We start from the raw sequence: 15,435 nt of genomic DNA on the forward strand, positions 1-15,435 counted from the left end.
CTATGAGAAAGTTTCAACACCTGTCAGAAGGTTAAAGGCACCCATTCTTTTCATTGTTTGTATGTTAGACACACAACCTGTTTAGGTGTAAGTTCACATCAACATCCCGTAACAGTTGCCTTCATCAATGCGGAAAACTTGTACCAACACTTCAAAATAAGGACATACTGGCTTGTGTTTAGAGCGAACAGTGGTGGACTGCTGAAGCTGATAACACTGACTGTCGAAACCAAGATGTGCAATGTTACATTTTACCACCCACCATGACCAAGAACTTCACTTTAAAAAGTTGAAAAGTAGCGAGTCTGGGTGCCCATTACAAATTTACTGAAGAAGCTGTCTCCTCTGCAACTTACAACAGCGACTGGGCAAACTTTTAACCTAACCCCCAAATGGAGTGAAGAAATTTCATTGTTATTCAGTGAACAACATAGTAAAAACATGGGAACATGACAATGTCATTATTTGGCTCATTAAAAATCATAAAAATATTTAAATTCTGTAACTGACACAATTTATCCGTAAGTCCAGATATTGCAGATACCGTACTGGTAATTTTTTTCGCAACTTCCCATTGAGTCTCAAAGTTTAAATTTATAATGAAGTATGATATCATAAAGGTCTATTACGTGTGTTATTTATGTATTTTTATCTGGTCCCTTAAAAATATTGCAGGCCAAATAAAGAAAAAATTCAAGAAATCCGTTTTTTAAAAATTGTGTATATTTTTTTAAGTGTAAGCTTCTCACCACTGATACTCTACAAAAAGGAACTACACTGTGTAGTGCAACAGCTCGAAAAACATTAAGCTGCAAAATTATTCCTTTAGAAAGATACTATTCAAAAATTGACTTTTTTTTATTTTAATTTGCGGCGAGTAACTTTGAGCCATTAGGGAACACATCCAGCTAGGTGCTCATGGTTTTAATTTATAGCCCAGTGTGTGCTGAACTAAATGTTTCATATTTGAAAGGAGTGAGGCAACCCATTACTCAACAATTTAAAAAACTGCAGATGCTTGTAAATGCAAAAGAATGCTCGTGACTTGAAACAAAAATGGCTGCTGTTTCTAAACGATAACCAATAAAACTTTTTGAAAAATATTTTAGAGTCCACCAAATATGAGGGAATTCACCTGGTATGTTATGACCCACCACTGTTTTGTTCACTTGCAACACACAAAGTGATAAACAAGAAATAAAGTAAACCAATATTAATGTCAGCAATTAAACAGATCAAATTTTACTATAATGTGTGAAGAATATGACAGAGCACTGAAAGACCTGAGTCGAAACAAGGCCCCAGGAGTAGACAACATTCCATTAGAACTACTGACGGCCTTGGGAGAGCCAGTCCTGACAAAACTCTACCATCTGGTCAGCATGATGTATGAGACAGGTGAAATACCCTCAGACTTCAAGAAGAATATAATAATTCCAATCCCAAAGAAAGCAGGTGCTGACAGATGTGAAAATTACAGAACTATCAGTTTAATAAGTCACAGATGCAAAATACTAACACGAATTCTTTACAGACGAATGGAAACACTGGTAGAAGCCGACCTCAGATCAGTTTGTATTCCGTAGAAATGTTGGAACATGTGAGGCAATACTGACCTTACGACTTATCTTAGAAGAAAGATTAAGGAAAGGCAAACCTACGTTTCTAGCATTCGTAGACTTAGAGAAAGCTTTTGACAATGTTGACTGGAATACTCTCTTTCAAATTCTGAAGGTGGCAGGGGTAAAATACAGGGAGCGAAAGGCTATTTACAATTTGTACAGAAACCAGGTGGCAGTTATAAGAGTCGAGGGACATGAAAGGGAAGCAGCGGTTGGGAAGGGAGTTATACAGGGTTGTAGCCTCTCCCCAATGTTATTCAATCTGTATATTGAGCAAGCAGTGAAGGAAACAAAAGAAAAATTTGGTGTAGGTATTAAAGCCCATGGAGAAGAAATAAAAACTTTGAGGTTTGCCGATGACATTGTAATTCTGTCAGAGACAGCAAATGACTTGGAAGAACAGTTGAACGGAATGGACAGTGTCTTGAAAGGAGGATACAAGATGAACATCAACAAAAGCAAAACGAGGATAATGGAATGTAGTCGAATTAAGTCGGGTGATGCTGAGGGAATTAGATTAGGAAATTTGACACTTAAAGTAGTAAAGGAGCTTTGCTATTTGGGGAGCAAAATAAATGATGATGGTCGAAGTAGAGACGATATAAAATGTAGACTGACAATGGCAAGGAAAGCGTTTCTGAAGAAGAGAAATTTTTTAACATCGAGTATAGATTTAAGTGTCAGGAAGTCGTTTCTGAAAGTATTTGTATGGAGTGTAGCCATGTATGGAAGTGAAACATGGACGATAAATAGTTTGGACAAGAAGAGAATAGAAGCTTTAGAAATGTGGTGCTAAGGAAGAATGCTGAAGATTAGATGGGTAGATCACATAACTAATGAGGAGGTATTGAATAGAATTGAGGAGAAGAGAAATTTGTGCCACAACTTGACTAGAAGAAGGGATCGGTTGGTAGGACATGACCTGAGGCATCAAGGGATCACCAATTTAGTATTGGAGGGCAGCGTGGAGGGTAAAAATCGTAGAGGGAGACCAAGAGATGAATACACTAAACAGATTCAGAAGGATGTAGGTTGCAGTAGATACTGGGAGATGAAGAAGCTTGCACAGGATAGAGTAGCATGAAACCAGTCTCAGGACTGAAGACCACAACAACAACAACAACAACAACAACAACAGGTGCATTAGTATTTTTGTACTTTTTTCCTTCTTCCAACATAAGAACCAGTCCTTAAAGATAAATACTGACTGTCTTCCGAGTAATTAAAATAAAAACTTTACACCTACAAACATTTGAATCTACATCAAAGAGAAAAAATAAGAATGCAAAATATGAATTGAAAAGGCAACTTACAAGCAAATGATGTGAATAATAATGAAATAAAAAAACTGTTTGGAGAAGGATCCAATGAAGAATATATGCAAGCAGCATTTTCGAAAATAAATATAAGACTGGAGAATAACAGTTTAAGCATGAGAGAGAATTTCACAGAGGGACTGCTGTAATTTACTTTGCATACAAGGCCCATGGCTGAGGTAAACAACCTTTTAATTTTTTAGCAGGAATCCAAAGCTGAGGGTGTCATTCCATTCAAGGTATCTCATTACATTAGAGCTCAGAATTTGTTCCAGTAAGTTTTAATAAGCAAAGGTAAGAGGTTAAGATCATAGTTTGGATGAAAAATTCTGTAAAGGCAATAAATTTTACAATTGTAATTACACTTTCTTGACTTTTTATTTCACGTGACCAAAGTTTTTCAGTTTTCAGTTCCCAGCTCATTTTTAACTGTAAAAGCACAAATTTCCAAAATTTAATACACACTGACTTAGTAACAGATGATCAAACATCATGTATGCAGCTGGTGTTCACTATTTTATTTCTTTATATAATGAAGGAAAAAGGTAAGAACAAGTCATCTGCTCATGACAATGCCATTAAAGGTCTTTCCATATTAATGTCAATCCCACGTATACTTCTTTTTAATATCAACAAAGATGAAACAAATATGCAGAAGTACAGGTCATGGAAAGACTTTGCATACTTTCATAGGAACTAAAAGAAAGTGGGGCATTTGTTTTGTTCATGAAACAGTTTAGCTGTTTTTCCATAGATGATGCAATATTCATCTTGAGGTTTACGCTCACTCTTTTCTTGTCTTATCAAATTTGTAAATATGTTTTGTTAAAAACTAAAATTTCTATATGTACACATAGTAAGGAGCATCTTTTTTGTTATGTAATTGAGGGAAAATAAAACAAACACTGATGAATTACCAGCAGTTATGCTCTACCTTCAAAGAAACATGTCTGGCTAAAAAGAAGACAAAATTCTATTTTCTCAAGACAGAACCTATCAAAAAACAAACTTAGTTGAGGCAATATTAGAAATAAGAGTGGTGAATGAATATTGGCTTACTTTATGACTGACATTTCAGAAAGGTGGGCCGTACGGCCCAGCAGATCTTAGATCTTCCTAGGGTGCAACATGCTCCCTGTGTTGCCCGTTTTGCTGCTACATTCATAATGAAGTCAAGTGTGACTGGCTGCATGACAGCAAATTTTTTCCCCACTAATGCAAGCCTTCAGTGATAAAGTTAAATTATTCAAGTTATAGTTCTTACTGATAAAGCCTTCATGTTGAATAGTAACCATTTCTTTGTTCCAAACAAATTGTGAAAATGATTCCCGAGACCACAGGGGATCAAGAACACACAGAACAATGACTGTAAATTACTGTAGTGTGCCACCAAATCAACAATTTGACTGTCGTTTCTGCAGTTAAAAGAAATATCCAAGTGTTGGGGATATGTGAACAAACATTTTCCAGCATGCATAGTGACGCACAAAACATGGTGTGCAGAGTGCATTAGACTCTGTGGAATATACATGTTCCATGTTTGTTGGTGGGAAATGTAATATGTTTGCATACCCAAATGCATTAATGTGTGTTGTGTGAATAGCGCAAAATTTTATTTTGTCTCTTACATAGTTGTTACTTGTCATTTAGCTGCATTAATCTGCATAAACTACATCACGTTATGGGCCCAGCTACTGGATTAAAGCGAAATAATAAGCTTTAAGGTGATGTGTATTTGTGCAAAAGGTGCGACGAAGTTTGTGTGAAGTTAGATTGTGTATGCTACATGAAGAAGAAAAATAACTGTAAAATGAGTACAACACAGATACTGCAAATAGAGCAGCTTGTAGGGCCTGAAAATTACTCTACCTGGAAATTTCCCGTTGAGGCGTTTTTGCACTTGGATGACTTATGGGACGTCTTAAACGGTAAACTGGAACCTACGGAATCCAGTTTTGCTGCTAAGGATCGGAAGGTGAAATTAAAACTAATCCTTTTGATTGATCCAGTGAATTATGTTCACATAGAAAAGGCTATATCAGCAAAGGAGGTATGGGACAAACTGAAAAACACATTTGAAGATGGTGGTTTAAACAGAAAAGTAGCATTACTTCGTGAGCTGATAACCACAAGATAGAATAAGTGTAAAAGCGTGGATGAATATGTGAATAAAATAATTTCAATCTACAACTGTCTGAGGAATATCCATTTTGAAATTGCAGCTGAATGGATTGGAAATTTGTTGTTAGTTGGACTACCAGAGAAATATTTGCCAATGGGTTTGAAAAGTTTGGGAATACCCATACAGTGGATAGTATTAAAGTAAAGATTCTACAGAATGTGAAGAATGAAACAGAATCTAATGCTTCATAAAAAGAAACAGTGTCTGCTTTATACTCTAAGTACAGGAAGAAAAAGCCAATAAGACGTTTCAGATGCCAGAAAATTGGACATATTGCTTCACAGTGTAGCAAAAGTTAAGTATAAAAGAAAAGAAGCATCTTAATTCTAGTAGTCCTGAGAGAAAGACTACCCTTAAAGGTAAGGCATTTTCTGTTTTTTATTCTCTTAATGAAGCGAGTGATGATCATGCAGAATGGTTCCTAGATTCAGCAGCATGTGTGCACATTACCAAAGCTCCGTCAGGTTTGGGTGATGTTCAGTCCAGGGCTGACATTGGAATTTCCACAACTGACGGATTTAAGTTAAGGTGTGAACTCGCAGGAAAAGTGGATCTTAATTTGCTTGCGAATGGAGAAAAGGAAATTGTCACTGCTCATGATGTACATTATGTAAAGAGTATTGCAACGCATTTGTGGTCAGTAAGCAAAATAGTAAAGAATGGTAATAAAGTTATCTTTGATACAGAAGGAGCCAAAGTGACAGACTCTTCTGGTAATATTGCAGATACTGCAAGTAATGTAAGAGGTATTTACAAAGTGAATACAGTTCAAAATACTGCTGAAACAAGAAACCACTCTGTTTATGCTGCAAAAGGTTTCTTGTGGCATTGGACATTTGAATAAGAAAAGTATGACTTTACTGAAGAATATGGCAACTGCGATGGAAAATTATGGAATGAATAATGTCCAATGCGAGGTGTGTTTGCAAGGGAAGCAGGCTAGATTGCCATTTAAATTGAGTCAGAGCAGATCTATCGAAGTCTTGCAACTCATACACTCAAGATATCTGTGGACCTATGGAGAGGTAGCTTTATTTCCTAACATTCATAGATGATTTTTCTAGATACATGTATGTTTATTTTATAAGTAGCAAGGATCAAGTGAACGATGTATTTGTTGTTCATTGCATAACGGTCAAAAGACAGACTGGGAAGAAAATTAAAATTATTGGATTAGACAATGGATTAGAATATGTAAACAGACTGTTTAAGGAACAGTTGAATGGAATGGGCATTAGGCATCAGACTACCATTCACTACAGTCCTTCTCAGAATGGAGTTGCAGAAAGAGCCAACAGAATGATCGTAGAAAAGGCAATGCTGAGCTACCTAAGTGTTTTTTGAGCAGAGGCTGTGTCAACAGCAGTGTATTTAATTAATCACCTACCAAAGCTGTGAGACACAAGACACCTTATGAAGTATGGACGGGGAAGAAACCAGATCTAAAGAACTTAAAAGTCTTTGGATGTGCAGCCATGGTTCAGATTCCAAAACCATTAAGAGGAAAATGGGATGCGAAATCTCAAAAATATATTTTTGTTGGCTACTATGAGGATTCAAAAGCCTACAGATTTTATAATCCTAATAATAAGAAGATAATAAGTAGTAAAGATGTAGTATTTTTGGAGGATTATAGACCTAAAATAAAGAAAAGTAGTCAAAATGATAGAGTAATGCAACCAAGCATAATGTGTGATAGGGCTGAAACAGAGATGGAAACTTAAACAGAGGAAGACGAGAATAAAGAGGAAGCTGATGTGCTACCCAAGAATCAAATTGAGGAAGAAGATTCAATAGAGGAAGTCAGTTTAAGGCGGTCTTCACGTATAGCAAAATCAAAAGAATATCCCGAGTATGAAATGTATGCTGCCCTAACAATCAACAATGAACCAATCACAGTTAATGAAGCTTTAGCAAGTTCAAGTGCTCGAGATTGAAAAAGGTTATTGAAAAGGAGCTGCAATCTTTTGTGGATAATGATACATATGAATGGGTTGACATGCCTGAAAATAAAAAGCCACTAAGAGCATGATGGATGTTTAAAATTAAAAATCCTGGAAGTGCAATACCAAAATCCAAAGCCAGACTGGTAGTTAAATGATATTCCCAGAAAGAAGGAATAGATTACAAAGAAACTTCCTCCCCAGTGGTGAAGTATTCATCACTCACCTTTCAGCTCTACCAGTGAGGGAAGACTAATGAATTCATCAAATGGATGTGAAAACAGCATACCTGAATGGAAGGCTGGAAGAGGAAATATATATGATTCCACTTGATGAAGTTAAGCAACCTTACCAAGGGAAAAGGAGAATTTGGCGTTTGAAGAAAGGCATACATGGATTAAAGCAAAGTGGCCATTGCTGGAATAAATGTTTGCATAAAACTAGGCATGTTACAGTCAAAGGCAGATCCAAGTATGTGTCATAAAAGGAGCAATGAAGAAATTGCAATCATGGCCGTATGGGTAGATGATTTTTTTATTTTAGCAAACGGTGAAAGTCAAATGGCTTTTTTTTATATAAAAAAAAGTTATGGTCAGAATTTAATATGCTTGATTTAGGGGGAATTAATCAATACTTAGGCATGGAGATTCTAAGAAGTGCCAACAGAGAAGAATTATGAATGATCAATCTCTGTACACTAGCAAAATCTTAGAAAAGTGCAATATGGAAAACTGTAAACCTATTTCTACTCCTATAGAAAGTAATGCAAAGCTGCTAATAACTGATGATGAAAAGAAATGTGAGGAAATTACCCTATTTGGAAGCTGTAGGAAGTCTACTGTACTTAGCACCGACTTCCCGACCAGACACTGCATTTGCCACAAATGCAGTAAGCAAGTTTTGTAGTGATCCGAGAGAAAAGCACTGGATGGCAGTCAAGAGAATATTCAGATATTAAATGGAACTGCTGATTGCAGGTTAAAATACTCTAAAACTGGAGATGTAAATTTGGAAGGATAGAGTGATGGAGACTGGGGCAATGAGCTGGAAAGCAGACACTCCATCACTGGAAGTTGTTTTAGACTAATGGGAGGACTGATATCATGGTCACGTAAGAGACAAAGATCTGTTGCTTTGAGTACTGTAGAAGCTGAATATATGGCCTTGTCCTCCACTATCCAAGAAGCTCTTTGGATCCGTACACTGACGAGTGAAATAGAATCTCCTCCAACATTAAAGCCAACTGTGGTATTTTGTGATAATATGGGAGCTATTAAACTTGGTGAAACATTATGGTTTAACCTGGGATGCATAGTGTTGAGTATCTGAAAAATATTTGTTCAAGGGGGAGTGTTGGGGATATGTGAACAAACATTTTCCAGCATGCATCGTGGCACACAAGATATGATGTGCAGAGTGCATTAGACTCTGTGGAATATGCATGTTCCGTGTTTGTTGATGGCCAATGTAATATATTTGTGTAGCCAAATGTATTAATGTGTGTTGTGTGAATAAAGCAAAAGTTTATTTTGTCCCTTAAATAGTTGTTACTTGTCATTTAATTGTGTTAATCTGCATAAACTACAACACCAACTCTCTCCATTTTCAGTAACTAGGAAATAATAATAATAATAATAAAATCTCTATTTACAATGGCAGAAATGTAGAATGAGGAATACTGTAAACAGGGGGAAGAATGAAAATGTACCTGAAATATGGACAACTTAGCAAGAGTTTTAACAGGGAACATACTGGAGGCCAAAATATGGTAGCAAAAACTTCTAGACAGTGAAAGGCAATATGAAAATGAAGACAGATCTGAACTGTTTGAAATACACGGAAAAGTGAAAAAACCTATGTAGTGGACCTCTCACTGCATTTTTCATAAACTGTGCATCATATATGTACATACAATGTGTCTAAATATTCGGAGACCTTTCCATTACGTAAGACACATATTCTGAATTCACTCTGTAGTTTTAGTTTTTATGATGGAAAGTGCATTAAATATGTACTATTTTAGGCTTTCCTGGTGCAGAAAAATCTTTACTATTTCTCAGGTACTCACCAGGGTGGCATCATCTAAAAAGCACCTTTTGGACGATGCCACAATCTTGAACACCTGAGAAATATTCAAGACACATTAAATATTGTGCAAACATAAACATTAGGCCATGCTACATTCAATTGTTACCACAATCTGTATTTGGCATTCACGTTTGTTGGCTTCACCTATCCGCAATCTGATTATCACTTTCCAATGTAACCAAAACCTCGAGCTACACTACAGGTGAGTCAGACACTATAACAAAGATTTCAGGGGTTCCAATACCACATTCTAGCCCAGAATAATGTACGCAATTAACAAAACTGGCAGAGCATTACGCTTAAGATCGTGTAGCTCCCTTAGATGCCAAAGTAAGGAATGACTGGAAATAATTCTTAAATTACATAGGCAAAATATAATTATCCACACTTGAGTTCTGCGTTCACAAAGATTCACATGCAACATTATTCAGTTATGTTACAGAATTCATAGTTCTGCTCAAGACAACATCTCTGTCTGACTGCAAAGCACGCAATACAAGCTTCCACTTTATTACCCGACTGCCAAATTCGGTACGAAAGAACAAACATTTACCGGCACGGTTCTTGAATACATTCTACAGTGAGAGAGAGATTTTTGTAACAGAAAGAGTCAGGTATAAAAGATTGGCTGATATCAAAAACACAGTACATAGGTTTATTATATGTATGAATAACTAACAGAAAGTGTATGAGGAACATCTTGTACAGAATTAATTCTCTGATGCATTGTGCAAGACAAGCATAAGCACAGGACTGGTACACATCATCATGCATGGCTTAATTGGGGTAAGCTGCCTCGGAATGTCTTGTTTTGTGTGTTAACAGTAACAATTACAGTTTTCCCACCTGAACAAATTTGGAATATCTATACAGATGGCAACATCTAAAGATGATAAATTAAAGACAGTCACACAATGCAAACACTTCTGCAATTTAATGCGACATATATATGCCATACCACATGTTCTGTGAAAAAAAAAAAGAGCCTCAAGGATTTTGTGGTTCTGGACACATACACAAACATTCGTATTTTACATGTAATTACATAAAATGAGCATGTCATGTGCTAACAGAAACTCACCTTTAACAGTCTTCTAAAATACGGACTACAAGCAGATAGAACCACTTTGTGTGCTGTGAAAGAACATCCATCACATGCCAGAGTAACATCCACAAAATCCTCTTCATCTCTAAGATGTCTGAACGATGAAATAATGCTGGCATGAAAGTCATTCCAACGCAGACTATACTGCTGTTCAGGATCTTGTACTTCACCCATTTGTCTGATGTCCAATGTCCTACTACAGCATCAGGTCTGGAGTCCTTGGGAGTCTGTATTCTGTGCTGCTACTGTTGACCAGCTAGCAGCTGCTTTATTTTTCTATACGCTAGGTTCAAGTCATTGAATATTCCTACACACTCACTCCCATTTGGCAGAAGTAGACCCCTGAAATCATTAAGAGATATCTATATCAAGTGCAATGTCTACAGTTTTACTGCTACAAGCATGCAAATATACGGGTTATAAATACAGTCTGTCTGTAGGTAGGTAAATACTAGTTTACAGTGCCTTCTGTGTGAAAATCAAGCACTGATATATGAAAAGGACACAGGATTCCATGAATATAATGACTGACATGAACTTAGCTTTCAGTTCCATTAAGTTAGAAACTTCAATAAGCAAGAGCGAGAAACCGCGAATAATTACTATTTAAGCCTTTCATCATTATTTAATATGATGGCATTTAAGAACTTTAAATGAGAGCCGAGAAATACTTCGGACACACATACTGGTTGGCAAGAAAATTCTGGTATTGGTCACTTGGATACTCCGAAATCACTTTCGTTACACAAAATAAGAGGAAAACAAATTGTATCACTGCCATTTTTCTTCAAAACGTAACAAATATATGACGTAAATACTCAAACAACGCAACATTTTGCGTAACAATAACAAACAGGACATCATTGACAGCACAAATTTTGACGTAAAATCAACTAAAGTACTGCTGTTTGAACAATATTATTCATCGGTGTTAATGTTGCTATCATAATCATAGTCGATTAATACTTCTAACCTCCAAAATTTTTATCACTGTACCCCAATCCGTAGATGACATTCGATGTTTCGAAATAATCGACAATATTTCGATAAACTGGAAGAGGAAACCACAAGATTTGATAGCAAAAGCACTGAAATTTGCGTAAAATTCAAAAATACACTTCCAGCAGACAGCTGTCAACCTCTGAACACACATACATAACACTGCTGTAAACAGCCGATTTCTTGTAATGTCAATAAAAATACTCTGCACAGAACACTTCCTGCACTATAAAACAAGTAAACTGTGAGATTACTAACACAATTTTCACTTTCGTTTCACAAAATATCTAACATCTTCTGCTGCTGTCTGCTCTCCGTCTGCGATGCATCGCTGCTCACACTTACTGCAGCTGTTATTTTTAAAATATACGAAAATAACTACGAAATATCACTGTAAGATGTGTGAAACAACTAATATAATGAGAAACTATCACATTTGTAGCATATTTCAGCTTTTTTCCGCACAAAAATCGGAGCACACAGACCTTCTCCCCAGACACGACCTTCCAAGTACGACGCCTACTAGCTTATGACCCGGTAGGTTCACTTAGCCATCATGGCTGCAAAGAAAACTTCAAAGCGCACAAAAAAAGCGGCCATGTTCACGAACATGAATTGCGCCTCCCCGCTCTAAAAATAAAACACACTGAGATCTGAGGCCACCACACACTACAAAAACAACACGAGCGCATCCTAAAACACGTTATTCCCACCTGATCCGAGGCGAATACAACACTGGCAGGAACCCGTAGTGTCTCCGCGCTTTTGCGCACGACTGCTCCTCCTGCCAAGCCGATTGATGCCCAATACGCTTAACCCCCGCGGCGGTCAGAGCCGAACGCGAAATATAGCGAATTAAAATCAGACTCCGAGCAACATATGACTACAGTTTTTGCGCGTAGTGAAATGTGTCACGAAATTTCGGCGTCCAGAAAACTAGCTCACACGTTCAGACGTTGGCTAAATGTGCAGCGAAGCTACAGATAGTTATTTTATAGAAGTAAATGAGTTGTCATGCACAATTAACTTCATAAAATTATTTATTTATTTTTTATTTCTATACCGCTTTCAAACATCTTCACTTAATTTAAATACCGCTAAGCCTAATTTTATGCGAATACGTTTCCAAGTGTTCTCTGATTTGCTAAAAATTAATTGTTATACTAAAAAGTTAATCACGGTAACTTGACCAAACAAAAAATATACCTATTAAAACACACGTTAAATTATCAGTTGAAGTTTCAACGGAAACAAAAACAGAAGTTATAGTATTAAAATAGTCCAATTGTTGCGAAATCATACTTACTATTGCAGACATGTAGTTTTGAAGCAGCAATTCAGTATCTCAAAAATTCGATACGGCACACCTTCATAAGAAGACCCATATTGACATTAAGAACAGATAACATATCCCTAGTAATTAATGAAATTATATATGCGGTATATTGTCTTTTGAGCTCTCCTCGTCGCTTAATTGGACGCAATTATTCTTTTACTTCCTTGGGTCGAATATATATCAGCAAGAAGTAACTAATGACATTGATTGACTACGTCAGTTCTTTGTAGAATATTTTGTACATGATAAATGAAAACACAGACGACACTGGTGAAACCTTTGTGCCTGATGACGCGTAACACCAGAAAGCCACCCTGTGAAAGAAAAGCAATAAATATTTTAGAATATTACATCAGTGTAGTGCCTGTTTTCATTCACGAGTAATTGATCAGTTTAACATCTTTTCAATCTCGGGCTGAAAAGCAAGTACCGGTACTTTCAATCATTGTTGGTGTCATTGTTGTACCGTATATCATTCGAATTTCTTTTTATTTATGGAAAATAATATAGTTTACAGTTTAATTTGTTATTCTATTAAATAAATAATATTTCTCTCTCTCTCTCTCTCTCTCTCTCTCTCTCTCTCGCCCCCCCCCCCCTCTCCCTCGCCTACCACCTGTTGCTCAAAGGACACTATACATTTTATCTAAACACATCTTTTCACATTCAAAATTTCCTTCCTAATAGAAACATAAGTTTTAGAAATCAAAAATTTTTAAGTCTGGAAATCTCAGGAACAATATTTGTTTGAAAGGCACTGCTAGCACTTTTTGTAGAACTTACCGTGCACGCAACCTTCCTTTCTTTCTATCAACATTCCAAAACATATTCTCAATTATATGTTGTATTCTACGTTGTAAGTTAAGAAATAACACTGGCACTATAACAACTAAAACGGGATATTAATCATTACCGTTACGTATTATGTGTAAATTGTAAATGTATGGTCGTTTTCAGAAATAAATATTTTAATGACTGAGAATAAATGCAGATACAAGTAAATAACGTCAAATGCGTCATAGACCTAAATTGTAAACTACCAAAATGCGATGATGTGATATCAGGAAGATAATCAACTTGAGACTGCAATCGAAAAATAGAGTTACCCGGCGGAATAACAATTTATTGCCTTCGTGACCTCAAGAAACGTTCAGCTATTCCTATTTCAGCCATACGGCGTACTTAACACTCTTCTAATCTGATGATCTCCATAAAAGATATTTGTTCGACAAATACTGAATTGGCGACACTGATCGCTGAGCTCTCCAGATTCTCTTAAGTTACTCTACCATTACCAATAAATCCACACTTCTCTGACCAATGTGCATGGCGGTTGAGCTCTTAAATGTTTTGATGTACACCCACTATCTTCCAGAAATTATATTTTTCTCAACAATGTATTGACACTTCTACTTCGATTGAGTGATTTAAAAATCATGATATTGGTTGTAATTTTGAAATACATGATCAGCCGTAAAGGACTAGTTTTAGTTTTGACCACGCCTCTCAAAATCGCCACTGCATTGAGCTACAAGCCATAAAAAACTGACCACACAGCTACCAGCAGTCGGAAATAAATGCTCTCATGTTAGTATGTTGAACATGGAAAACCAGACACGACTTCCTTGCCACATGTAAAGGGTTGAAACTATACATTAATGGAGAAATACACAAAACTTGGTATTTCTTGGTGCTCGATGTTAGAAAGATACTGGGCGCATAGTTCCTGATAAAAAAGTAATGAATTTGAGATATCACACCAGTAAAACAAAAAAACAAATGATAGATTGGTATTCAGAAATTATACTTACAGTTTCCAACAGATCACTAACTTTTAAAATGCAAGTCACACTACACATACTGTACATTATGCAGTATTTTAATTCTTTTGTCAATTCTCTATACAACTTCTGACAGTTAACAGAATTTCCCAGAATGAGGAAAAGTACTCTTACTGAAAATTTACATCTGTATAATGCAACTCTGCACGAGCTTTCATAAGTGGAAGAGCTTGGTAATATTCCAAGTGAAGTCTTTTATAATAAATGTTATATTGATATATAAATATATTGTGGAGTATTATGGTGGTTTATACAGAGAAATGGAATAATAATTGTATTGCAACATGGTTTAAATAAGGATTTAATTTAGTCTTCTGAAAACGGAATACCACGTAGCCTTGGAATTCAACATTTTTTCAATTTTTAAGTTTAGTAACAAATGAGTAATTTCATATATAATGTGGTTCTGGATAAGATAACTCTTTATTGAGCACCTAGAACTACATAACAACCCAAAACTACAGACACTGACCGACAAACGTGTTGCGGTGGATACGATAAACAAATAAACAAAAGACTAATTACTCCAATGTGCATCAATATTTTTAACATAGATTACATATCACTACATCAGTTACAGCCACAAGCTATTCCCTTCTCATTGAAATGCTGAGTTATTTTTTTGAGAAGTGCACTGTACGACTAGATTATGTAATTTGTTGGATTGGCTGATGATGCTCCGAAGGTTTGATACCTGGAGCTATTTGTCTACTTGAATTTGACTTAGGTAATCCAGGAATCACATTCTTCAGCAGGAAGACTGGCTTGGGCATGTCTGTTAAGACTGTCTTCTGATCAAGAGGTGTTTCTACAACAAAGTGCTTTTTGTAGTGTGGGTGTATCAGATACCGCCTGTCATAGACAGGTTGAAAAGGGTTTTCTGTGCATCCTGCCTTACGAAAACATCTGAAGACATCATAAGTTCAGGGTGGTCCAAGGCAGGCGGACAGGAGTTGTAACATAATGTCAAACATTTATTAGTTGATTAGTTGTAGTGAAACAA

The 15,435-nt window shown here is 36.3% G+C and overlaps 1 protein-coding gene across 5 annotated transcripts in view; it reads right to left on the reverse strand.

Annotated features, from left to right (window-relative positions):
- The window catches only part of LOC126484069 (protein abrupt), a 92,525-nt gene extending 80,490 nt beyond the window's left edge, over positions 1–12,035 (reverse strand). Inside the window, exons 1-3 of one of the 5 annotated variants that reach the window (XM_050107435.1) lie at positions 11,741–11,958; positions 11,514–11,605; positions 10,233–10,598 (exon numbers count right to left, since the gene is read on the reverse strand). In XM_050107435.1, coding sequence (XP_049963392.1) covers positions 10,233–10,430 — 198 coding nt within the window. In that variant the 5' untranslated portion in view covers positions 10,431–10,598; positions 11,514–11,605; positions 11,741–11,958. The other 4 variants (XM_050107436.1, XM_050107434.1, XM_050107433.1 and 1 more) reach the window with 4 other exon arrangements.
- Between the last annotated feature and the right edge of the window lie 3,400 nt (positions 12,036–15,435).

Source organism: Schistocerca serialis, chromosome 6 (genome assembly GCF_023864345.2).
Source record: "Schistocerca serialis cubense isolate TAMUIC-IGC-003099 chromosome 6, iqSchSeri2.2, whole genome shotgun sequence".
NCBI lineage: Eukaryota > Metazoa > Arthropoda > Insecta > Orthoptera > Acrididae > Schistocerca > Schistocerca serialis.